The sequence below is a fragment of the Pithys albifrons genome, chromosome 8 (assembly GCF_047495875.1).
Source record: "Pithys albifrons albifrons isolate INPA30051 chromosome 8, PitAlb_v1, whole genome shotgun sequence".
Classification (NCBI taxonomy): domain Eukaryota; kingdom Metazoa; phylum Chordata; class Aves; order Passeriformes; family Thamnophilidae; genus Pithys; species Pithys albifrons.
Window position 1 is genome coordinate 19,324,293 of NC_092465.1, and position 27,480 is coordinate 19,351,772.

At 39.8% G+C, this 27,480-nt stretch overlaps 2 protein-coding genes across 8 annotated transcripts in view; both read left to right on the plus strand.

Moving 5' to 3' along the window:
- LOC139674813 (sodium channel protein type 2 subunit alpha) overlaps positions 1 to 4,005 on the plus strand; it is a 76,361-nt gene extending 72,356 nt beyond the window's left edge. For all 5 annotated transcript variants that reach the window (XM_071561605.1, XM_071561599.1, XM_071561604.1 and 2 more), the window contains exon 27: positions 679 to 4,005. In XM_071561605.1, the coding sequence (XP_071417706.1) occupies positions 679 to 1,874 (1,196 nt within the window). In that variant the 3' untranslated portion in view covers positions 1,875 to 4,005. The remainder of the gene's footprint in view (positions 1 to 678) is intronic.
- Positions 4,006 to 5,788: 1,783 nt separating this feature from the next.
- The window catches only part of CSRNP3 (cysteine and serine rich nuclear protein 3), a 101,592-nt gene continuing 79,900 nt past the window's right edge, over positions 5,789 to 27,480 (plus strand). The window contains exon 1 of one of the 3 annotated variants that reach the window (XM_071562911.1): positions 5,789 to 5,831. In XM_071562911.1, coding sequence (XP_071419012.1) covers positions 5,802 to 5,831 — 30 coding nt within the window. In that variant the 5' untranslated portion in view covers positions 5,789 to 5,801. Of the gene's footprint in view, positions 5,832 to 20,775; positions 20,854 to 27,480 lie in introns of those variants that run through there. The other 2 variants (XM_071562910.1, XM_071562912.1) reach the window with 2 other exon arrangements.

A 27,480-nucleotide genomic window follows, 5' to 3' on the forward strand; every position in this document is an offset into this window, starting at 1 on the left:
TAGGTTTTGCTGTTTCTATATTGAAACAAAATGTAGTTATTTTTCTGCTTTGAGGCACATAATATAATGCTCAATTCTTTACTCTTCAGTGAATTCTAACAAACCTTTTTATTATCAATTTGTTTATGTTTGAATTACTCTGTCATTAATAATAAACTTGTGTTCATGTTATGGATGAATAAGAAGTTGCAGTTCTCTACAAACGTACCTATTTTCTTTTAATACCATAACTTGATTATGTGGCATTTTAATACTGCTGTACATGTGATCTTTCTTCAGATTAATTTAGATTATTTTTATTACAATAAAATGCATTGGTATTCCTCTGGTCTCAGCATTTGCTAGTATACATACACTAGTTATCAGTTTGTTCTAAAAAAAGATTGATTTTGTACTTATGTCTGTCTGTTGACATACATACTCACACAATTAATACTCAGAAACACCATTGATGCAGTTTTCCATTATCTTGAAAATCACTTCAGCATTTCTATTCGAATTTATGAGATTCCAAAGCACACCAAACTATAAAGGTTTTGTAAAAGCAACTGAATGGCTAATTTTTAAAAATCTAGTTAAATATCCTATTCTTCTTAAAGTTCTACAATGTTTGTAGAATATTCATTTAGCAGTGGTTTCTAAATGTAATAATATTCTTTACTGATTTTTTTTCGCTAGGTATGTTCTTAGCTGAGATGATTGAGAAGTACTTTGTATCCCCCACACTATTCAGAGTCATCCGACTTGCCAGAATCGGTCGAATCCTGCGCCTCATCAAAGGCGCCAAGGGAATCCGCACTCTGCTTTTTGCTTTGATGATGTCCCTTCCTGCTCTGTTCAACATTGGTCTGCTGCTCTTCCTGGTCATGTTCATCTATGCCATATTTGGCATGTCCAACTTTGCCTACGTGAAGAGGGAAGTTGGGATTGATGACATGTTCAACTTTGAAACGTTTGGCAACAGCATGATCTGCTTGTTTCAGATCACCACGTCTGCCGGCTGGGACGGTTTGCTCGCCCCAATCCTGAACAGTGGGGAGCCCGACTGTGACCCCCATAAAGATCATCCAGGGAGCTCTGTGAAAGGTGACTGTGGCAACCCTTCTGTTGGGATTTTCTTCTTTGTCAGCTACATTATCATCTCCTTTCTGGTAGTGGTGAACATGTACATTGCTGTGATTTTGGAGAACTTCAGTGTTGCTACTGAAGAAAGTGCTGAACCCTTGAGTGAGGATGACTTTGAGATGTTCTATGAAGTCTGGGAGAAATTTGATCCTGATGCAACACAGTTCATAGAGTTCAGTAAATTATCAGATTTTGCAGCTTCGTTAGATCCACCTCTTCTCATTGCTAAACCAAACAAAGTGCAGCTCATTGCAATGGATCTGCCCATGGTGAGCGGTGACAGAATTCACTGCCTTGACATTCTGTTTGCTTTCACCAAGCGTGTTTTGGGGGAGAGTGGGGAGATGGATGCCCTCAGAATACAGATGGAGGATCGGTTTATGGCAGCCAATCCTTCTAAAGTCTCCTATGAACCAATTACAACCACATTGAAACGAAAGCAGGAGGAGGTGTCTGCTGTCATCATTCAGCGTGCTTATAGACGTCATCTTTTAAGGCAAAAATTCAAAAAAGTGTCATGTATGTTTAGTCAAGATAAAGGTAAAGAGGAGGACGATCTGCCCATGAAAGAAGATATGATTATGGATAAACTAAATGAGAACTCAACTCCAGAAAAAACAGATATGACCCCATCCACAACCTCACCGCCTTCTTATGACAGTGTAACAAAGCCAGACAAGGATAAATATGAAAAAGACAAATCGGAAAAAGAAGATAAAGGTAAAGACAGCAAGGAAAGTAAAAAGTAACACAGAATGCTGTTTGTGATAAACTGTTTACAGCCTGGAAAAGTATTTATATGTGTCAACAGGACTCCTGTAGGAGGTACATACCAAACTGTCAGTTTTTACATATATAGATATATATATATAATTATATATATATAAGGTCAGTGCCTCTAACAAGACAGTGACCCCTCGTCATCAAACCGCAACTCTGTAAGACAGGGTAACATCTTGACAGGAGGTTGTTGTTTTTAGTACCAGCTGACACTGCTGAAGAGATGATAAAATGGCCAATCAGGTGGTAGGGACCAGTTCTAAAAAAAAAGGTGCAAACCTATGAATCTCTGTGTTTAACATGAAACACACAGAACAAAAATTGTATCCACTCTTTGCATTTCAATAGTCACATTTGCCATATTTTTACAAAAATCAGTGTTGGTGAACTTATCATTTTTTAATTCACAAGTTGTTTACTATTATATGTGACTATTTTTGTAAATGGGTTTTATGTTGGGGAAGGGGGTATGAGGACCAGGTGTTCTACTCTCGGATTCTCTCTAATGTACAGACAGAAGTGATTTGCATGAAGGCATGCTGCACTTGTAGTTCATGCATGGAAAAACATGACGTCGCACAAAGCAGCAGTCTGACTACTTCCATGTTTCAGGGTGGCTCTATATTTTGAGGTGCTTAATAACAGTATCCGTCTAGTATCTCATCCAGACAAATCTTAATGTGCCTGTAAAGTCCCATAGAGTCTACAATAATAGAACAGATGTTTTATTTTTTCATAAGTCATTTAACTGTAGTTCAACAAACTCTGCGTAAAAATTTTGCCGAAGGACATAAAAGTCCACTTTTATATTCTTCTGAGGAAAATTGCCTGACATTGGGAAATTGAGTTTACCAAAAACCTGAAAAACTTAAGAATTATGAAGTTGTTCTGCTTCACCCTGCAGTATCATTTAGCCATCTTCTGCTCTCAGCCAGGTTGACATTATACATGTTGATTAAAAAAGTATTGTCTATGTAAATAGTTATTTTATCCCGTGGTGCATGTTTGAGCAAACAAATAATGACATGCACAATATTTATTGCATCAAATATGTACCACAGTAAGTGTAATTTGCAAGCTCTCAACAGCTAATATGAAGTATTCTGTGCCATTATAGATAGTTTGGAAGCTATCACTGATGCATGTTTATCTTGCCTTTGCTGCTGTAATTTTACTCCTTCCACTGTTAAGAGTCTAATATGGGAAGCCATATCTCAGTGGTTAAGTGAAATAAATTGTTCAATTGGTCATCATTCTTTCACAACATCAAGCAATAGTTTGCAGCTATTTAAGAGCTTCTTGCTTTGCATTCTAAAATTTTAAGTGACTACTGTACGGTGTATAGTCAGACTGGACAGGTCACATTGCAAACTGCTTAATCTGTTGAAAAATACATGGATAGAATTTTCTAAGAAAATATAAATATTGTAAAAAATACCATTTTATTTTATTTTTCAGCGTTTTGTACATAAAATAAGAAATGAGAAGTATCTTCAGGTTGATGTTACTGTCACTTTTGTTACTTTCTATCCATAGCACTTTTTAATTCAAGAACTTCACAAAATAAGAGACAAAGGAAAGAATGGGGTAGCTTTAGGTTTCTGCTTTTTTATTAGTACTGTATTTTTGCACACATTTTAATGTGAAATAAGATTCAAACTGAGTCCAAAATGCACTTGCTTCCAAATAGATATAACTTGTAATTGAAATGTGGTGGGGAAAATTTGTTTAAAATTCTAGCACTGCCTGCATCAGAAGTTTCAAGGTAGTCTTTTTATTCATGAAATCTTTACCAGTGTTTGTTTACATAGACTATTCTTATTCTTGTTGATTCATGCTGCACTAGAACTGTTCTAAAAATAATATGGGATCCACAATGTTTTTCTTTCCACAGGAATTAAATAGCAAACTTGTATAATTGATCACATCAGGACATTTTGTGTTTCTTACACAAGCAAAAATTCGATGTTGACTCCTCCTTTTACAAAAATATTGACTTGTGTGTCGGTGAACTGCATGCAGGAAAATGCTATTACCATAAAGAACAGTAAACCACATTACAGTTGAGCCAAAAGAATAAAGACTTCATTTTTTATTGTACTTAATGGTTCTGTCTTTTTTTCACTAAAAACTATTGGCTATCAAGAGGTGCTATGAAAATAAAATACTAATATATAAAGTGTTAGAAATAAGTAGTGATTAAAATTCATTATAATAATAGATTTGTGAAAAGTAAAAAAAAAAACTGGAAGCCTAATGTTTTCAGAAAGATCTTCAGTATGATTTGCACTTACACTTTTCAGGTTATGAATCCTGTTTAGGATCCTAGGAGGATAAAGTCTATGGGCTCGTGATGCTTAAGGCCCTTTTTCGTATCAGGTACACAACTAGAAAAACAGATGCTACAGAAACTCTCCAGCTATCAAGGCTCAAACCCAGTATATATAATTTTAATGATACTTCACATTTGATGTGAAGAATTAATTCTGTGTTACGAGGAAAAAATATTTTCCTCTTAATTTTTAAAGAGTAATTTATTATTTTGTGTCAAGACATGAGTCAATTTTGAGGGTAGCAATCACATCTGAGTGCTATTTCTAAAAATATCTTTTCTCTGTTGTAAATTTAAAATTGTGCCATGAAGATAGGATACACTGAACAAATTAAAAGCACAAACTAATAATCATCACAGGTGTGTGCACATCAGCTACTCTGTGGCGTATCAGGAAACCCAGATGTACCCAATGATCTGTGTGATGTGGAATTCGAGCTTTGGGTGTGGACCGCAGGAGAAACATTTCCCAAGGGGGCAGTAGGACGGTGGTGCCCCTCATCTCTCCACAGTTTTCAACTATTGATGGTCTGTTGAGATTGTTTACTCTAAAAATGAGTATTGCTGCATTAGTGTAGAGGGCTCATAAGCTGCTGTGTTGCAATTAGATCTTTCACCTCAGCCTGTGATTTAACAGTTGTCAGGGCAGGGTGTAAGACAAGAAGAGATGAGAGAATCTGAAATTCTGTGATTTAAGCACAAGCTTCATCTGTTTGGTTGGTTTTGTGGAAAAAAAAAAAAACACAACAAAATTTGAAAAAAATTTCATAAATATTTGTACGAATTAGACCATTCTGAAAATAATCAGTATGCGTCTGGCAGGGGTTTGTGCGTAACAAGAATACAAGTACAGAGAAAAAAATTAATTAAATGCCTCAAAGCTGACAAGCAGGCAGGGTTTTGCTCGGGTGCCTCCCCATGTTTTTGGTTTTTGTTTGTTTTTCGCTTAGTGCACCCTTACGGGCACAGTCGCATCTCACCGCGCTCCGCCGGGACGCGGCCCCGGAGCGCCCCCAACGCGGGTAGAGCGCGCAGCCGGGAGGCAGCTTGGGCCGCTCCGTGATCCCGCCGCTCCAGGTCCTCCCGCCGCGGCACCACCGCCCCCCGGCGCCCCACCCTCCGCCCGGGCAGCGGGCGCAGCGCGCATGGAGCTGAGGGCGGAGGGCAGGTAGGAGGGAGCGGCCGCTCCATCCCGGTGCCTCGGGACCTGCCCGCGCCTGAAGGTGAGGGCGGCGCGTTCCCGGCGGCACCGCAAGCTCGGGGCGGGAGGCGGGGGCCGGACGGCTGCACAGGGCGACCCCGGGGAGAGGGGAGCGGCCCTCGGCAGCCGCTCGGGGTCACCCCGCCCCGGGACTGCGGCAGCGCCGCTGGCAGCGCTCCCTGCCGGGGATGGGGCGGGGGCGGGGGCCGGGCTTCCCCGGTACTCCCGGCCGGAGAGCCTGGGAGGCGGCAGGATGCGCTGGGACACCGCGGGCTCAGGGAAGCGCAGTGGGTGTTGCCAAGCGCAGAGGCAGCGGTGCAGCCCCGGCGCGCCCAAAACTGGAGATTTACTGGATCCTCGCCTATGGGATCGCCTGCTTTCCTGACGTTTCTGGTACCTGAGGCGAGGGGTGACCTGCGACACCGCTTTGGGCCTCGGGAGTTTGAGCCGCCCCTCGGGGGGAGCGCGGCCGCACCGGAGGCAGTGCGGGCACACACGTGGGGCAGTGCTGCGGGCACACACGTGGGGCAGTGCGGGCACACAAGGGGGGCAGTGCGGCGGGCACACAAGAGGGACAGTGCTTAGTGTGTGTGGAAAATATAAAGCTCTGAGAGGCCTGTAAATTTCAGTGTGTTCACGCTGAGAAGTCTCAAAGTAAATAAACACCCAAAGGCAAAGATGCTGTGAGTGCCATACCCTAGGGTGACCCCAGGATGACTTCTGTGCTGTTTAGTCTTGTCAGAGGAAAGGTTTACTGTTTGTATGCCTGGTCTTATCTGTGGTTATTGTTTCAATATGCTATTTTTGTGTTTGTTGTATGAACCATAGTTCAGACTAGCCTGGCAATATCCTCACTAGTTGAGTGCAAGACGCTAAAAAACACATTATCATTTGTTTTAGATAATGTAATTAATAGCAGCATAACCAGAGAACTTGGAGAAGTAGTTTGTGACTAAGCATCCTTTATTTTAAAATGTTTATGGAGCTTTTTAGATTTATCTAGCTTTTACCATGTAATAAATAGATCTTTCTGCAGTATATAGCGTGAGTTTGGTTGAACCCTGAGAAATCTATTTGTAGTTTGAGTTAGGTAGTCTCAGATTTCTGGAATATAAAGCTCCTGAATGTAGACTGGCTTCTTCACTCTGGGGGAACCCTTCCTTGTGTAATCTGAGAAGTGTTTGCAGCATGCAGTGTTACCCTGCTGTGATTTTACCTCTGTGATAGGTCTTGTGCCTTACTTTTTAGATTTTGGATTCCGTCAAGTTGTTCTAATGACAGTTGAAATATGTTGTTACAACACAGATCCACTATTGTAAATTGCTATACCTTGGAAACAAACGGCCCTGTAGAGAGACTACAGATCAGCACGCAGCCTGCAGCCTAGTTTGGCACTTGCCACACTGATACCACAGCTCGGCTTAACCACAGACAGATGTTACAGCACAGATGTACTAGATGAGTGTATTTGTTCAAAGTGGATAGGGGGTCAGTGGGGCTGAACTGTGGTTTGGTTTACTTTCTATAGGGGGGAATCTTCTACAGGTGGTTGATGGTGACTGATTGTTGTGGGTTAACCCCGGCTGGCAATTAAATGCTGCACAGCTGCTTGCCTAGACCCCACCAGCAGAACAGGGGGAGAAGCAGAAGGGTAAAAGTGAGAAAACTCATGGGTTGAGGTAAAGATGGTTCAACAGGTAAAGCAAAAGCAGTGCACCCAAGCAAAGCCGCACAAGGCATTCATCCACCACTTCCCGTGGTGTGGAAGGTGCTCAGCCATCCCCAGGACAGTGTGGCTCCACTTCACGTAGTGGTGACTTGGGAAGACAAACACAGTCACTCCAAACATGCCCTCCTTCTTCCCCCAGCTTTTTATGCTGTGCATGACACCATATGGTGTGGAATATCCCCATGGTCAGCTGGAGGCAGCTGTCCCAGCTGTGTCCCCTCCCAGCTCCTTGTGCACCCCCAGCCTCCTCACTGGTGGGGCTGCGTGAGGAGCAGAAAAGGCCCTGACTCTGTGTAACCCTTGCTCAGCAATAATGGAAACATTCCTGAATTCCCAACACCATTTTCAGCACAAATCCAACTACTGTGAAGAAAATGAACTCCCTCCCAGCCAAAACCAGCATGCTGATTTAGAGCAGTAGTGATCCAGAGGACAAGGTTTGGATGTCTCTGGCCGCAAAGACATCTGCCTGATGGATGTATGAATATGAGAAATGTACAGCATTTGTGTTACTGAAAAAAGGATTCATCAGATAGGTGCAGTGTTAAGGACTGATACATGCATATAAAAAGATGTAATTAAATATTTCCCTCTGTTTTTTTACTATTTCTAGTACATGTTGTACTATATTAGTTACTTTCTTCACCTCAACCTGTTTAAAGAAACTTATATTTTTGCTAATTCTAAAAAGTTTTCAAATTAACAATGCCATGCTATCCTGAACATAAAAATTTACCTTTAAAGGTATTTCACACAACAGATTCACTTTGCTGTAAATTGCTTGACTTCTGGAGCCCAATTGAAGTACTTTTGCAAGCCATGATAAAGATGCAGGTATTGCTGCCCCCCCTCCCCATCATCCTGTTTACTGTATGGCTTTGATAAGTTAAAATAAACAAAAATCTGTTACATTTCCTCTTTCCCAGGTGAGTACCCTCTCCCTTGGAAATGCTTTCCATTGGTCTGAGTATCCTCAGTTATTTGATGATTTCTCCCAGCATTCTGCAAGACCTGTGCAGTTCTATGCTGGGGTGCCCTGGCCAGGTCAAAGAGGAGAGTGGGCATGGCCAGGTTGGAGGTAGCTGCCCTTATCTACACTCCAGGGAGGGGGATGAAATGAAGCTGATCCAGAGTAATTGGTTTCAGTGATAATACATTCTGTATGGTGTGCTGTCTGATAAGCAAATGTTATTAGAATAGATAAAAAAGTATTTACCTAAGAACAGATAGAAAAATAATGTATTTCCTAATTAATGTTTCCGCAAGGCAGTCTGGAACCATGAACCAGTCTGCAGATAAGATTTGTACGTAGTTTCCAAGGATTCTTTTTAAATTTGTTTGCCATAATCTGATAATTAAGTACTTAAAATGTTAAAAGAAAAAGGTATTTTGAAATACTTTGAGACTACTTTGACATATAAAAGCAATTTTTGCAGATATTCTTCTGCAAAACTGTTTTCTTCAGGGTTCTTGCCAACTTCATTGTTGTGTTATGAATCTGCATATGTGACCCAGAGGTCACATCATTTCAGTGCAGTACTTACCAGGCAGTGTTCTGAGACATTTTGTATCATACACATATTTGACAGGAAAATAAATCTGGTGCCTTGATAAGATTATAATGGGTGCCGAAAAGGGTATGTTTAATAGTATGAATTCCATATTATTACATGTATCCTTTGATCAGCTTGTTGGGCTTTTTTAATTCACACTTCTGGGAAATGTTTGTATTCAAGTGGGAATCGCCTGACTCTTGGTTTGACACGGATTTTTCACTTTGCTTTGAAGTGCCAACAGCCCTCTCAAAAGGCACGATGTTCTATTTTAGTAATCAAGCACTCATTTTTGTTACCTGGTGAGAACACAGATACAAAGGGCAAATATATGTATAACCTTGACATATTGTTTTAAACAATTGCATTAGAAATCTTGCTTTATATAGTTTATCCTATGCGTTCTTTTTAATTATTTGTGTGCTTCTCATCAGGTGCTTTAGTCTTTTTTTTGTCTCTTCTATTTTTTTCAGAGAGATCTCTGCTCATTCCATCTACACGTGGTACAGTACTTTAAATCACTAGTGTACACTTTGTACCAAGTATATCTGGAAAAGACATGTGCAAGTCAGTATTTTTGCACTGTTGTAGGTGTTATAGCTCTTAAACACAAATCTACTTAACCTTATTTTGTCAATATATGTGTATGATCAGGTTTTAGTGAAAATTTGCAAAATATTTGTGGAAGGAGGATTTGGAAGTAAGATTTGAGGAAGCATTTTGTTTTCAGGGTGAAAATACTCAAGTGGTTTTTACACAGAACACTGGACTACTGGTTATTTCACAGCAGACTCCTTTCTGTTGCAGCCTTGCTATGTCATGATTGGCTCCTTTTGCAGTTCCCATGGCAACAAGGATTTTTGAGCTTCAAAGCAGGATGCCGATTTGAGAGAGTATAAATTTTCTTTATTACAGAAGAAATTTTGATCTATGAAAGCTGATTAAGCACTCTGCTGTCCCCCTTCACATCCCTCCCTTTAATCGTTTGTTTTGCCTGTAAGCTTACACCTAAATCTGAATTCCTATTTGACAAGAACACAGTTGCCTGTTTTAATTTTTGACATAGTATAAGAGAAACATAGTATAGGAAAACATCATCTTCCAGGTGCAGTCTTGACAAACAGGAGACCATTGTATATAGCTAGAAATTTGTGAACATTATGTATGCATGTAAAAAGTAATGAGAATTAAAGTTGCTCAGGATTTGCATTGGCTTCTGCAAATGTTTAGTTTGGCTTGGACTTGTTGCCAGGATGCATTCTTAAAATATTTACTTTTTAAATGGACTTACACTTTTCAACTAAAAGATCTCAAAATACTGCTTCTGATTCATGAACTAAAATTCATTAACAGTGGCAATAATCTTGTGTGTTTTACTGTGTTTACCCCTCTCCATCTCAGATGAATACCTGGGTGGTTTGGGATGTATCCTGAACCAAACAGTTACTCTATCTCGTCTTATATTGTAACTATGATTAGGGTATGGGTCATTTTTTCTGAGTTAGATAGTTTTTTTGTGTTGTTCTTCCTTTTGAGCACTTGTTCCAAAAGAAGAAACCAGTTATTCAGATTTTTCAAGTTCCCTCCATACCCTTCCAGTTTAGTTTGGATTTGTTTTGTAACTGGTAAAAAAGAAAATGGAAATGATGCAGTTGGTGAAACAAACAGCATGGGTAAACTAGATCATTTTATGTTGTAAAAGCCTCTGAATAGCACATCTAAGAAATTTATCCTTGTGGTGTGGGAAAGGCAATTTAGAGATGCCTTAAAAACAATTTTGGAAAGTGAAGGTCAGGGGCTTGCAGGTCTTCATGTGAATTGGGCTGGGAAACCTCTGTCTTCTGTCACCATCACCACACACCGCTGTAGGATTATTGTGGAATCATGGAAAACAAAAACCACCGCTTTGATCTCTGCAACTGAAGCTACTTATCCAAAGACAAACAGTTCTGCTGGACAAATGCTGCACAGGAGAAGGTATTTAGGTAGTAACTTCATCCAAAAACGCAGTTGTAAAAGACTTGACTAGTTGTAGCAGTAACAAAATAACTTGGTAGTTATACATGAGAGGTAAATGAGCCTAACCCAAGGCATGAATACCCTGGATACATACCAGTTTTTTCAAGTGAAACGAGAAGTTCTGGAATGACTAATTTTAACTTTTTCTTCGAACTGACTTCCACTGAAGTCAATTCAGTGCTAATATTGGGGAAAAAAAGCTTACAGGCTGCAATTCAGAATGCTATATGTGATTCTGGAACATCTGTGTATTTTGGAATTTAAGAAAATCAGACTGTGAAAACTGGAATTTTGAACAAGGGTCTGAAAAGATTTATGGTGACTGATAGCATCTGGCATTGTATTGCATTATCTTTCCTCCCCTGCCTCAACCTATTTGTAAGAGCTTGATGGCTTATCTTGGCATTTGTTTTTCTGGCTTTGCTTGTAATACCAGGCAGTGCAGTTTTTCACCAAATAATGTATCCAGTGTTCCCTGAGAATTCTAGAGAACAGATAGTTGCTACCTTGGATTTTATGCTTGAGAAATGTGCAGTGTTTAGGGGAAGGGATTCCTTAAATACAGTTAAAGATGAGTTGAGTTGCAATGTCAGATGTTTTCTGTTGTTTGTGGAGAGGATGCTCAGCTGGTGGTTCTGCATGAAGCTGGATGAATGGGTCAAACAGGCAGCTCCTGCATCTCTGTTGAGACGCATTAGGAGGAGTGACAATGTGATGACATAGTCACTGACCCCAGATTATTCTCAGCTATAAATCCTCTGGTTGCAGTCTCCACTGTTTCTCTGCATGTGCTGTTCACGTTTAAGGGCTTTTCAGATCATCTCCAGCACCATCTGCTGCATAATGGAAAGAAAACAATTGTGCTGTGTCTGGAGCCAGCTGACTCGCTGAGTGGAGTTCGGGGTTGCAAAATACATCTCATCTCAAAGAACTTGTCTGCTTGTTCTCACTGCCATGCTGTGCAGTAGTCCCTAGGCTGCCACTATGTATGAGAAATAGAACAAAGCAGTGACTCATTTACAGGGACATGCACATTTTTGAGCAGGTCACATGCTGTATGTGTCTTTCATGCTCATGTACAAGAAATACTGCACATCATAATGTCTCTCTAATTAGAAGAAAAGAAACAGTGTGTACGTGAAGCATCTTGTCAGTATGATTATATTGATAACACCTGTCCTGCACGGAGATAATGTGAGGAGATAAGCAACAGGATTTCTTAACTGCAAGTATTCACTAGGTGTCAGTACGTGCTTGCACCGAACTGATGTTCCTGCTGAGTTCTTTGGTGATACCTGCCTTATGAATAGGTATGCTAAAGAAAATTCCTACTTTTGTTTCCAGAATGCTCGGATTAAATTTAAGAATTACTAATGTTCCTAACCTAAGGCTTAACCATTTATGTGTAAGTGCTGATTTTTGTTTTTAATGACAACTGTGGGATTCTTCCAGGACCTCTCTTCAGAAGCTGATCTGTCTGAAAAGAGATTTCTCTGCCTATTGGCAAATTTTTTGTCTTTCGTTGTTTGACATATCTTGGAAAAGTTGTTTAAAATAATTCCTGGTGGTTTATTTCTACAGTCCTTCTTTTCATTGCCAATCCTGATGCTTATTGGTATGGCTCCTTTGAAGTTGATGATTCTGCTAAGCATTTCCTTGCAGGCTTGCTGCTGCAGTGAAGGTGATTAAAAAGGCATTTGCAACTCAGGAAATCCTTTTGATGACTCTCTACAGCTGCAACTTTTAAAGTAATGCCTACTGTGTTTTTAACATAGCCAGTAGCAGAGCTTGTGTCTCTACAAAATGTGCAAAGAAAAATGCAATCATCCTGCGTTTTACTGGGATTTCAGCTGAAATGGACATCCTAGCACTGTAGGATGTCTGAATTTCTGAGCTTTAGAGTATAGACATCTGCATGCACTGGGAATCTAAAGCACTGATCCCTTTTCTGTGGACAAACTCTGAATGTAATAGGGTTTACTCTTCTGTCAAAGACAGACATGTACCTGTTAGTTGAGAGCAGTTCCTAAGAAAGAGAGAGACTTGGTTACTTTTTTTCTCAGCCTGAAAGTGTTCTGATTGATGCCTGCATCTTTCAGAAATGTACCCTAATTGACAAGCTATAAAATAATTTTGAGAAGACAGTGCTAAGCAAGGGTCTGCCTCTTTTTTGTGGTCAATACTGGATGAAATGGCGTATAACACTCCAATATTGGGTCATTCAGTTCCATTCAGTTGTGTGGAAGGATAGCTGGGCTTTGTTATTGACAAGCTTATTTTGGAAATAGGGACCAGGTTCCTCGTTCCCACCCAAGTGAGTATTCTCTTCTAGAATGCTTTTGCAAATCCATGTGTGAAGACACATCCCTTTTTTTTTTTCCAGGACATTGCTTGCTTTGTGCAGCTTAAGTCCACGTCACTTAGGGAATGAGTCATTTTAATTTAGCAGCAAACCTATGTACATTTTGAATTCCACCTTAACTATGATGGAACAAAAAGTTAAAATAATAAACTTTCTTGTTACAAGCAGCAACAAGACAAATCAGGCACGGTCTGAATTTCTGAAAAGGTAGCTGATCTTTCATATAATTTCTTTTTTATTTTTCCCTCATTTTTTAACAGATATGTAGCTTACAAGCTTTATATTTGTTTGCTATTCAATAGGTTAACCTAATGCTGTACTGGTCATCTTTTGTGATTAAAGATGTTTACCCAGTGCCTGTGTGATGCATAACTTTTTATGCTTGTTGCATGTACAATGGTGTATTTTACCTTAAAGAGCCAATTGCATTCTTTTAAAAAATACATTCTGCAAAAAGCCATAAATGAAACAGGTGTAAGGATGACCCCAAGGAAGCAATTGTATTGAAAGCCTGGTGAGTACCGGTTAGTCATATGTCTTTATGGACTGGTCATGATTACCTTGGGTGCTCTCTTTTCCTCTGTTTGATGAGCTGTGCAGCAGCAGCACTGGGGAAAACCAGTGAGTACCTCACTAGCAACAGTGCATGGCCTTTCTTAAAATTTTGCATGGGGAAAAGGAGGAACTCCTTCAGTGACTACTGGAATTAAATTTTGTGCAAGTGTGTTTAAAAATGTAGTACTTGTATTAGTAGAAATGTTAAGCAATGTTACTTTTTTTTTAAAACCAGAAATTAGGTTATTAAAAAAAAAGGCTTATGTTTGTATAATGTAGTTGAGGACCTGGTTCACCATTTGGTACCTCTTTTTAATCAGTGGTTGACATATGGAACAAAATCCACAATCTAATGCAGAAGAAGTGTGACTTTTAGATATTGTAGCCTGGTCACCTCTCTGGTAATTTATGTGGGCTTATTGTGGGCAATATTAACTGCCTGAGTAAAAAGCTACTTTTAAGTGAACATGACCAATAGGTGAGGCTGAGGACAGGGTAGCTGTGGAGTCATGCAAGAAGCTGGGCTGGGTGGAGAGAACAGAAAGTTGTAGGGAAAAACAAATTAAGAGGATTAGGACACTGCCTATGGTTGAAATCCAGATGGTAACATGCAGGGCAAAATTTATCTAAATCTAGTTTATTTCTAATTTTATTCTTGAAAAGATTAGAGAAATTCACAGTACTAGCTTGGGGTAAGCATCAAATGTTTGCAGGAAATGTATTTAGGTATTAACCCTGTACTTAATGTTTTTCCATCTTTCCTGTCTGATGGATGTTTGTAACTACCTGTGGTATAGCTGCTTAGGCTCAGAATATTTGGCTTCACACATTCATGTTTGTGTTTGATTTGTTAAGCTTAAAGGTTGCATCAAGTCAGTGTATTAGTAGAGGAAGAGGAATATGAATAAAACAAGAAACTCATCTAACCTGCAAAATAAGCAGAAAGAAAAATAACCCTTATTAATCTTTCAGGTACTCAGCTGTAGTGACTAAGTAAAATCTCATAAGGCTCCTGTCATAGCAGTGAGAAGTGGTGTTCCTCCCTGACTTAGCTGTCATTCTGTGGCTGTGCTCCTTGCAAAGGGGTAGTACCTCATCCTTTTGCTTGCTGTGCTGTGCCACCACTCTGTTCCTCGCTGGAGCACATATGGCTGAAAACCAGAAATTTTTATTTAAAGCTAACAAAATAACAATTTTTATTTACAAAGTTAGTAAACTTTTTCAGGTTTGCTTAATTTTGCCTTTAAGTCATGAAGCATAGATTATGGTTCAAGGGAAGGTTGTTTTTGAAGTCTGATGTTTCAGGCTTTTCTACTGTTATTTAATTATGAGAAGTCAACTCCAGATTTTGGGAAGAGCTTACCTGACTTAGTTTGTATGTAAATAAGGAAAATTGGAAATAATTTCAATGCTATAAAGCTGCTTTATTAGATAGTCACAGATGAATTAATGGAAATCCATGTATACTCTTATGCAGAAGTTCTTTGCTTACCTTTTATCTATTTTTGTGTCATTTATTATACAATTTTTGCTTTGAAGGCAGATGACTGTACTCTTGATTTGATTGAAGGAATATAAATGGATCTTGGTGGGTGGGTGGGAGTCTGAGAAACTTGGAATTTATGTAACTTGCATTTCTAAGATGTATAAATTAGTCTGCCTTGAATATGTTTTTCAATTTTACCCTTTGATTTGTTCTCACCTGGCACTATTTTCATGGAGGTTTTTATGGTGTGGTTTTATTTTGTTCTGGGCTTTTAATTTATTTTTTTGATTTTATTGATTTCACACAAGCTCTCTACATATATTTTAAAAGGAAAGGGAAGTTTGATTTGGTTTTACTTGGTTTTATTTATCAATGAGTAAAGAAAAACTTGTTATATCAGGTGCTGCAGTACTGTTTGTTTTAAAACTAAGGACTGTGTTCAGCCTTTAGCAGTGCAATAAGCAGTGTAGTCCTTCTCCCCTCCTCTTGTTAAGAAAACTTCCCAGTCTGACCATTCAGGAACCACTCTGGCAGTCACACTCCCAATGCCAGAGACTTCCCTGCTGGGACAGAAGCCCCTCAACAGCCGGTGGCTCCAATGACCCGACAGGTCCCCACACTCCCCACACACCTCACTCACAGCCAGACCAGTTTTCTTACGAGTTCGATCATGGCTTTACCATGGCACAGTCTGAGATCTCATTTCAGTAAGCTATTTATTCATGGTGCAGTAACGCAGGAACAGCTCAAGCTGGTACCTTTGAGGGGGGACCCCCAACAAAGGGACCCCTGGGCTTTTATACCCTCACATTCCAGGCGCATGGGAGTCTCACTTTTCCTTTTGAGTCTTCAGCTCCTGCTCCCCTCTCTGTGTCCATTCATCCACCTTGCTGACTTCCTCTCCTTTGTTATGCCAAAGGTTGTCAGATCCCACCTCCTGCTGTCTCCCAGTCTCCATTCACCTGGCTGACATCACTCGTGTTCATGCCGTTTTCTCGGGCTTCCACCCAGAGAGCGCTCAATCTGCATCTAACCGGACCAGACACATTCCTCAATACCGCCAAAGCCGTGTAGTTTTTACAGCTTCTTGATAGTCAATTCCTCCTAATCTAACAGGAGGAATGTATTCAAGTGTCAGATCCACTGACCAGTCTGATATGCCTTATAGAAAGGGCTTTCTTTGTCCCTGTTCTGGACTAGAGCAAACACACTTCGACTGCTTCAGACACAGTAGAGTCTCCTAGGGTCTATTAAAGAGTAAAAATGCTGTGACTAAGTAATCCTGTTCTTTCCTGAAACAGTTTTGATTTTCAAACTGTAGGGTGGATGTGTTTTCACTGTGCATTGCCCATAATTATCCACCACCTTCTTCAACCTGAACAATCTTCCCTTCAGGCTTCATTAATGCTGTGAGTATGTCATTGAAGCCAGTATAGCTTGTTGTATGGCTTCTGCATTTTTACTTTGCTGTTTGGCTGTGGAGTTTGTTTTTTTCAGAGGCTGTGGAAACTCTTATCACACACATCCTGTTTGATAGCTCCTCACTATTTAAAACTTCAGAGTACTGGAATTCTGAATGCCTTGAGAGATTTCTAAGACTGGTAGATGATAGCACTTGTCTACCATTTGTGAGATAGAAGCATCAATTTTTCCCATTTGTTTTCAGTCATGAATAATAAGTAATTTCCTTGCAGTGGCAGCAGCTTCAAATTAAGGGAATGGCCCTCATTTCATAATCAATGGGTTCCAGTTCTTTTGACCATGTAGGATTTCTCTAGGAAGCTGAGTACACACCAAAAAGTCATACGTGGTTCATTCACCACCTTCTTTTTTTCTCTATTGGTGTTTACTTTGCTTAGGAACCATGCTGGCACATTTCATGACGACATTGAATATTGAGATGCCACATTGAATTGGCAGTGGCTGTGAAATTCCAGTAGTCTTCTTACTGCCTTACAAGCCGAGTTCCTCCCACTTCAAGTGTTTGCGCAGATGGGTAGGATGCTGAGAAAGAAGGTATTACAGTATCTGTCTCCGTTCAGGAAATCTAGTAGATCTAATGTGTGGAATATGACATGCCTTCCTGGGATCTTGCTAGCAGAAAAGTAAATAAGGTCCTTATTTCTAGATCAGTGAGAAATTTGATTTGATGGCCGAACAGTCTTTCAGTAAAGTGATTATGGTGTGGGAAACCTGACGTTTTCCGATAGCAGACCAGGTGATAACTCTTCTGCTTCTGAACCTTTTCTTAGGCAAAGAAAAGCTGATCCTGGAGTCAGTAGCCCAGTAAACAAACTGGTAACGCTCTCGAAAGGCTGCCTGTAGCTTTCTTTAGACATCAGGCTCCACCCATGTCTTCATGAAGCAGTTTGTTAGCGCTGATCTCTCACTGGACAGAAGAAATCTACAGTATCTAGTTTCTAATGAAGGACTGTTGTATAACCTGTCACAAGTTACATAACCTAAGGATAGCTACTGGAATCCAGGGACGATGTGAGTGCCTGAGTGGAGATCAGGAAATGTTAGTTACCAGGAATCGGAGTTCTTTGAGATGTGTACAGTTACAATGCCCCCAGCCATTGTTTCCCTTCTCTCCCACTTGCAAAGATTTGCATTTCAGAAGAAACTAAAATGGTGCGAAGGTGCTACCCAGTACCGTAACTGGAAGGTTTATTCAGGAAGTCAGGAAGGAGGTGACTGTTGCAGTACTATCCTTCCATACAGGGATTGCCTAAAGAAACTTAATTCTTCAAAAATGGAAGTAAATATCTGGACAGCAACAGATATAATCACAGAAAGGAAAAGTAAAGGAAGTTGTTGCAGGAATCTGCTTCCTGTTGGAAGTTTTCCTTTTGTCCACTATAACAGCTCTGAAGAAAACAGAGAAATGTGTGTTCTATGGCGTATCAAGTATAAATAAGATTTTTTTAAAAAATTAGAAATAGCCAAACAAATACAAGCACAAAGAGTAATCCATTGAGTCACACCAGGGACTTGGTACACGGCTGAATTAAAAAATTTCCCTTCTTCTATCTCTGTGTATATGTGATTAATTAGTCTAATAATGGCACTTTGGAGCTGGAAGGCATTGCTAAGATTTAGCAGGTGCTGGCTCTGGAAAGGGGCAGTCAGGTCCAGGTGCTCTGCCGGGGAGCAGACAGTGCAGCAGGTGTCTTGGAAAGGGCAGGTAGGACAGAAGCCGAGGGCAGACCCGCAGCAGGAGCAGGTCAGGCCTCGGGATGGCTGCCAGGCTCGCTCTGGAGCTGGGTGGAGAGGCAGATCTGGGATCCCTCAGGAGTGGGCACTTGGGTCTGGGCCTGCCTGGCTGGGTGCCAGCATTGCTGGAGCAGTGGGAGCACAGCTTGGGCAGGGGCCAGGGCCAAGAGGCTGAACTCAAAGGCAGGGTCCTGGCAAAGGGTGGGCAGGGGGTTCTACTCCATTCTTCTCTCAAGGCTACCAACCTGTAGGTTGGCTTTGTGCCCAGGCAGCCGAAACCCCACCTGCACAGGGCACCTCAGCACCCTGCAGTACTAGCACAAGTGATTCATATATTTAAAATGCTTTTATAAGGTAAATGAGTTTACTTAATTTTGGATGTGCAAATTGGGTCAAGTTTCACAAGGACTGTCTAATGTTATGCAGAAAGCTGAGGGAACTGGAGAGGTTGGGTGTTGGAGGTCGCACAGACCCCACTGTTGGGGAGGCTCACGTGTGCTGCCCATGTCATGTTTGGGGGACACAGCAGCCCCGTTCATGATAAGCAGTTTTTGCAGCAGTGCTATTTGTGTTCTAATTTAGAAACACATAGAGTTTGCAATGTTGCTTCATTCTGGGAGCGTCTTAGAGCTGCTAGGATTTTTGTTGTTAATAACCTTTTTTCAAGTAGATTTTGAAAGGCATTGTGATTTACTTTGTTTTTTACTGCCAGTTCTCTGACCAGCAATTCTCAGAGGGTTTGGGGGATGAAAGAGTGTTGTACCTTGCATTGGCATTTAGAAGATATTTATTAAGTCTAGTTATGACAATACAATTCTGTATATCTGTGCATTTCCCTCAGCAGTCAGGCTGGTTGAGAGGGGGAGCCATGGTGCTCAGCCCCAAATTTCTTTCTGTAGATCAAAAAGAAAATAAATTTGATGAAGTCTTTCAGCCAATCGCTTATCAGGGCAAAATGTCTGTTTAGGTTCTTTATAGTTCTTTCCCACTACTGAAAACTGTTGATTGTCTGGATTTGAAACCTAATAGTTTAATACTTGCAGGAATGGATTTCCATTTTTCTAGGCATCTAGGAAGAGGTTTTGTGTTAAACTGAGGTAATTTGGTTAAAAAGACACCTACTTCACTTGTTAAGACAGACTCTGAATGTTATGCACAGGATCTGCTGGCAGTTCATTGTGATAAGATTGACAGCTAATTTTTTCAGAAGCTAAATCAACTATTACTTTGTAGTGCAAGTATGCTAATTGGTATTGTCTTGTGTGGTTAAAGATCAATAATTCAGTGAAGAGAACAGATGCTCCTATTTAAAGGAATTCACAGTTAATTTTATTGGAAAGCTATAGCAGAAGATTGAAATTTGTAAACACAAAGGTATTTGTCAGCTTCTGCTGCTTAACATTTTCCTTTCAAGGGGAAATCCTGGAGTACAAATGCTTTGATGTGGCAGTAAATGATATCTTAGCTAGGAAGACTCATGCTTGATTTTGATTTTAAATGTAATTAAACTGTCGTAAACTAAATGTGATGATGTTTTCAACTGAGTGAATACCTGATTTATATAGATATGAACAAAATTAAAATTCTCTGATCTTGGAAGTAATTTTTTTCAATGAGATTTAAGAGCTACAAATAGACAGTGTACTTGAGGGACATGAATTGAAAAGCGTTCACCTAGTCATCTTTTTACATTTGAATTCTTATTTAGGTACAAGGTTTTGTATGTGTGAAGTTCATGCAGCACATTGAACTTTGGGCTACTATATTATAAATACACTAAAATATATACACATGCACCAGTTATAGAGGGAGAGCTTTATATAGTTGGCACTTCAAGAAGTACATACTAAGTATTCCTTTTAGGTATTTTACAAATACTACCTCAAACAGAAAGAAAACATATTTAGTAGAAAATTCCTGGCATTTATCTCTGAATTATTCTACCTTGCATTGAGATTTCAGATCCTTGTTTGTATAAAAGCACCACTGTTATTTTTATGATCACAAGCTTTTCTAAATACACAGCAGCACTCTTCACTGAAGATACAGATAGCTGAGTCAGTCTCAAAGAATGTAAAGAGGCAGTAGCTGTGTTCCTACAGCTGTTTGCTTGGTTTTTCCTTACAAAAAGAAGCTGAGAGGGAGAGTTACTATTCAGTAGTGGAGCTGAAGGTTTATTAATAGCAACACTTTTCTTTGTTGTTGTTAAATTTTGTTATTACCTTTCAGTACAGAGTGTCCTCACTGATTACTAAGTAACACTTTAAAGCTGGTTTTCAGATGTGCTTTTTTTGTTCTGTTTTCTTCTTGCTGTTTTCCTATTTTGCTAGCATGCAGATGGGGGTGGGGAGTGGGAAATAAGGGAGAGAGCATGTTCCAGAGGATGCCAGGATGACTTCAGTTATTGGATGACTGCTGTCTGATAGATGGAAAAAGGAGGAGTAAACCTTTCATTCTGCACTGACAGAGCTGAAACACAGAAACCCGATTTACAGGTAAGGGTGAAAAAAAATTCCTGTTATGAATAGCTATTCTTGATCCTTGCCACAACATTTTTCAGGTATGAAAAATGCATGTGCAAGCATCTTGCTTGTTCCTCACAAATTACTGTGAAGCAGCTTTTCATGTTATTATTCCTTCTGCTAGGAGGTTTCAGCCGCTGTGAGATCCATGAGCAGTGAAATCACAGGCATGCCTGATGCTGACAGCTTCCTCATGTGACAGTGTGCGCATTGCATCTCATTGATGCCGAAGTTGTTCAGTAAGCTGTGGGAAGAGAGGTCATTTTGTGTGATGGAAATACTCACTGTTGAAAATACAGTGTATGCTGCCAGCCACAAAATATTGCTTGGAGATGTAAAAATGTTTTATTTGAGTTTGGATCGGAAAATGAACTGCTTCTAAAACTGTGTCTTATTTAGTGTTGAACAAATAGTAAGAATAGTTCCTCAGAGCAACTGAAAGGGATTTTGTGGATTTTTGCATTATTTTCAGGTTTGGAATGAATGTGGTTAATAATTCAGTCATAAAATTATCTTTATCATAAAGGAAAACGTGATGCATATGATTATGTGTATGAGACTCATAAAGTATTGTAGTGCCTACAGCATTTATGTAATAATTTCAATAAACTGTTGAAATAGCTTGATTCTGCTGAGTTTGTGTTAGCAACAGCTGTTAGTTCATAGAGACTGCAGACATCAAGTAGCAGAGAACTTACTTGATAGGGAAAATAGATTTATTTGTCAGGCCATGTGATATAAGGAAATAGGACTACAGGCAGAAGTCCTGGCCCCACTGAAAGAACTGGGGATTTTGATATTGGCCTCACTGGGGCAAGGATTTCAATGTGTCAGCTCTCTATTGACTTACTTCCACATTTTGCATGTAGTAAATAATTATTATACAGGACTCTGTTTTCCTGATTTGAAGCAAAAAATTTAATTGACATTAATAAATTATGATTATCATTGGTTTGGGACTATATATATGTTTATTAATAAAATGCCTTTATAAAACTAAAATGCTGAAATATATTTTAACAGATTTCAGAGATTAAAATTATTAAATCCATGTATCTATTTTTGTTGTATTCACTTAGTGAATTCCCTTAGAGCAGATCTAAAATTATTAAAAAGTGATGTCATAAAAGAAAAATTGGAACAAGCCAATAGAACTCTTATGTGCTAAAAAGGACTGGAAGAAGCTTTGTCCTTATTTATGTACCTTACCAGCTGCAACCACTGGAGTGGTGTCCTTTCCTCCTGGCTGTTTCTTCAGAAGATGGAGCCTGGTATGCGTGCTGAAAAGCCATCAATCAGAAAAAAAAAAGTCAGTAATTTACAGCAAATGTCAGCGATTCATAAAATTATTCTAAAATACTAATGAGCTGTATCTTTTTTATTTTTTTATACTGGAATGTAAACACTGGTAAATCATACTGATGGAAAAATAGTTGAGTTGCATCCTAACATTTTTTATTTGTAAGTGATAGATATGTATCTGAAAAACATAAGCACAACTGTTAAATTACAGTCTCAAATCTATGTATTTGAATCATTTTTCTCCCCTCAAATGAGAAATCTGACTCAGAGGAGCTTCAGTAACAGAGAGGAGTTGATGAAAACAGAGATCTAGTTCCACATGTGTTTAAATTATTCTGTCTCCTTGGAAACGCTGCTGCTGCAGATGGATTTGGCTTTTACTGGCTAAAAATATCTACCGCTTAATAATGACAGCATGAAAGATACTGAATAAAACTACTGTGCTGTCACTAGTTTTAAAGTTCCCTAATGATTCAGGTATTCTACATGAACTACAGATTTGCATTTTCTGTCCAGTATTCCCTGTCAGCTGCTACCAGCACTCACAGCTCAGTGGAAATGAGACAATCTCCTCAGCAGGGTCTCCAACCCAGGCTAATAAGGGACCGTATGAGTGGGAGATAGACTAGATGAAGAGTTTGAAAGCAGGTAGGAAGTTGGTTAAAAAAATCACAGTGGTGATGCAGGTATATGTTGCATAATATTTGAAGACTCAGGGAGGTCTACGATAGGAAAACTGTGCTTAAGCCCTGCCTTTGTAAGTTAACAATCTGTAAATGCAAGAATTTCTTATTTATTTATTGCATTAATGAATGCTTATTTATCAGTTGTATGTGCAGGTGACTGAAATATCTTACAAACCATTTTAAGTCAAATACTAAACTAGCTTAAACAAAAGCCAAAACCTAAATTACTAAAAGAATTTGCTGTAAGCAAGAAATAGCATTCCATTGCTTAGCATTGCTAAGAAATTTCATTTTTTAAAGAATTAATTATCTTCAGTTAAGAATGGGTAGGCGCTATTTTCAGCAGTTGGACTCAGTGATCCTTGTGGGCCCCTTCCAACTTGGGATATTCTGTGATAATACTTTTTTTTCATCTTGTTCTTTATTCCTTATTCCCTCCGCATACAATAACTTCTTTTGTTGTTATCTGGTCTTCAGTGTAAATGAAAAATCCACTTCTATTTTTTCAATTTCTCACTTTGCCATTGCGTGACTTCCTGTTATGCCTAGAGAACAGAACAAATTACATTTTCTTAGTGGGTTAAATATACCTCTCTCATTCTTTTATTTTGTTGGTATGCATGTGGTTTCTTGTAGCATATGTTAATCAGCATGCTGATTTGTTTTTCTTCATTGAATAGGGTATTTTTTGTGTTATGCAATGTCTTAAAAATAGCTTTAAAATATTACAAGATATTACTCATACAAATAATGAATCTGCAAATTAATACTAAAATCCATTTTTAGCAGACAACACAAGTACCAAAGATCACTTAAAATAGAAGTTGAATACTTGATTTTGATTACTTGAAATCACGGAATCAAATAGGTTGGAAAAGACCTCTGAGATCATCGAGTCCAACTTAGGACTGAACCCCGTCACATCCAGCAGACTATAGCACGAAGTGCCACATACAGTCTTTCCTTAAACACCTCCAGTAATGGTGACTCCACCACCTCCCGGGGCAGTCCATTCCAATGTCTAAGTACCCTTTCTGTGAATAAATTCTTCCTAATATCCAAGTGAAACCTCCTCTGGAGGAGCTTAAGGCTGTGTCCTCTCGTCCTATTATTGGTTGCCTGGGAGAAAAGGCTGATCCCCACCTGGCTGCATACTCCTTTTGAGTGGCTGTAGAGAGTGATTAGGTCACCCCTGAGCCTCTTGTTCTCCAGGCTCAACAACCCAAGCTCCATCAGCAGCTCCTCACAGGACTTGTGCTCCAGACCTTTCACCAGTTTTGTTGCCCTTCTCTGGGCACGTTCCAGCACCTCCATGTCCTTCCTGAATTGAGGGGCCCAGAACTGGACACAGGATTGAGGTGCGGCCTCACCAATACTGAGTACCAAGGGATAATCGCTGCCCTCGTCCCACTGGCCTTGGCCACCTTGGCATGCTGCTGGCTCATGTTCAGTCACTGCTGACCAGCACCCTCAGAGCTGGGCCACTTTCCAGGCATTCTGCCCCAGCCTGTAGTGCTTCATGGGGTTGCTGTGGCCAAAGCGTAGGACCCAGCACTTGGTCTTTTTGAACCTCATGCTGCTGGTCTTGGCCCATAAATCCAGCCTGTCCAGGTCCCTCTGCAGGACCTTCCTGCCCTCCACCAGATGGACACTCCAATTAAACTTGGTGTCATTCATGAATTTGCTAATGGTAGACTCAATCCCCTCACTGAGGTCATCAGTAGAGATACTAAACAGGACTGGGCACAACACTGATCCCTGGGGGACACCTCTAGTGACCAGATGCCAGCTGGATGCAGCACCTTTCACCACCAGTCTCTGGGCCCAGCCATCCAGAGAAATGAGTAAGAGGAAACTATCTGATATCTTCCATTCTATAAGAGACTATTAACATATTAAGACAGCAGGTTATTAAATAGATTATAGAAACTTTTCTATGAGAAAAAATTAATCAGAGCAAACCTTCTTATTGGGAGTCATATTTTGTATTGAGATAGACAAACCCAAGTTTCTTTAATTTTAAATCACCCTTTCCCATGTATGTAATTTAAGATTCTGTGGAGATAATGAGTAAATCTAAACATTATTTGAGGAAGTACAGGATATGTTACTGGAAGACAGCATCATTGCATTTTATAGTGGAAGTCAAGTTGTGCCAATTTGACATGAATCCTTTGATTTTTGGATATAGGAGCAGAAGTTCTCATCTAATCAGAATAATAATGAGAAAGTTTGTTGCATATTGCCTGTCATGTCTAGGTTGTGGAAGATAGTGATGATGACATGGAAGAAGTACTGCTTTTTTTTGGTTTGGTTTGGAATTTTTTATAACAAGTTGCAATCAGCTGAGGTTTCTGCCAGGCTAGATTTTATTAGCAATTTTCAACACTGCTTGTTCATGCATGATGAAAGACAGTTCTGTGCTGTACAGCTAATATCAGGCCACCCAAGTGAAGACAGGCTATCTTACCACATTTGTCACTCTCCAAAAAATCCCCAAACTATCCATTTGTCTTGTTTCTAAACTCTAATCTCCTAAAATTAGACTTTTTTTTTATCTTGTCATATAGAAATAGTTGCATGAACCAATTAGTGTTACTACCTGCGCTAAGCAGGGCAAAATTTAAAGGCCACTTACTTCCAGCACTCAGGAAGTTGATAGCATTCCAATCTTCCCAACAAAGCTGGATCCTACTGCCATTCTTGCAGCTGGGAGCAGCATAATCCAAAGCTGCTGTGCCAAAAAAAACTGCTGCCAGTCTCACAACCTCACTCCAGATTCTGGGAAGGGGCTGAGCAAGCCAAATGTTGCATGTCCTTTTGTAAAGAGGTACAATAAAGATGTGTTGTTAGTATGCGCACTCTGCCCTGAAGTCTCTGTATCTGTAGAAGCCAGTAGGACTGGTAGGGCGTTTTTCTGTCTGCACACTTCAGTTTTATGAAGAGTTGTGACATGTCCTGGCCAGATCTTTACTGCTAGTCCAGCAGTACAGTCTAAACAGTAGTAAGCCTTTTCTGGAGCATACATACAAATGCCAAAACCTATTTTGGGATACAGGCAGTAATTTCTTCTTTTCTTTAAGAAAAACAAAAGAAAATCTTCTGTAGAGATTTTAGGTGAATAGACTTTAATTGAAATTTTATAATGAAGATTTAAATCCTAGAAGTGCCCAATACCAGATCTTCAATAGTGTTACCTGAAGACTGGAAGGGGCTTTAACAAGTGCTGCTAAAAGTGTCCTAAGTTACTTATATGCAGCTTAGGTGTTATGAGTTTGTGACCCAGCTTCAGCACGTCTTTTTCCTGAATCTCCTGTTTTCTTCTAGGACTTGGTGTGATCTAAGCCTCTTTTGCAAGAAGCAGTTCTTCCTGTAGCAAGCTTGGAAAATTGTTATAAATGAAACATGAGCTCAAAATAAACAGCTTTTTTGGACAAATCTCATCTTGATAGGAAAGCTCTCTTGCTGAATGCCTCTGAATGCCTTTCTATCAGGTTGCATCTTCATCATTGGAGACCTGAATTCTAAGCTTCTGGGTTCCTGATTGAATTAATACTACCTCTTATTCATCTTATTTTGCTCTCTGGTGAGCATGCTGAGAGAAAACTTAAGAGAAGTAGCCTAGAATTTTGTTGGCTGAATTATAAAAGCATTTCAGTCAACTGTTGACATCTGATGATATAGCTAAGAATTAGGAAGCCATTTCAGTTATTGTATGCAGGACTCTTGCACTTGAATGAGGGAGAGAGGGATATTTGCATGCTTGGTGCATGTTGGCCTGTGTGACATGCTTTTGGAAGACTAAGAGAGCCAGATCTACCAGTGCTGCATCCATACTACTTGGAGAGACAGGAGGTGAGCATATGCCAGTATCGTTTCTGCATTTTAAATTCATTGCCAGTGGAGCTTGGTGCCATGTGTTACTGTACAACAATGTGTAGGCAGTCTAGAAGATTAGTGGATTAGTACTCAAGTGTGAAATCAGGAGTGCTGTAAAGTGATGGTATAGAAACCCTGCAAAGAGCAGACTTGGCAGGATTTGGCGTGCAATGCCAGAACAGATTCCCCAGGTTGAATTGTGCAGTCTTATCCTGCAGGATTTACTTGGTGCTGTGGACTTAGCTAGACTGAAGCAATCGAAGAAAGACTTTTCCTGTTTTATGTTTGTGTAACTTGATCACTGCTGTAAGCACAATGTAGGAGTAAGATTATACTAATGGTATTCCCTGTGCCTATACAGTGGAATTAGTTTCTACGTGTTTTTAAATTTTACAGGCTGTAGTACTGAAGCTACCCAAGCTTACCTCTGGCAACTGGTGCTTGTGATTAGAGCTGCCAAATACAGCAAAACATGTATTGCAAACATTAATTTGAATTCTGAGCAGCTGTTTAATTCTTCTTCATGTACCTCTGTTGTTCACTGTTTGCAAGCATATACACGAATGGCTTTTTGTCTGAATTAACGCGGTTTTTTATGTGAATAGTCATTTTTACAAGCATGTAATATTTTTGTGTGAGTGATGATGTCACTGTTGGTGCTTTTGGGTTTGACTACCTTCTCCCCTCCTGAGTTTAAAACTGTTGGTTACATAGAGCAGAGTAATTCAGTGCA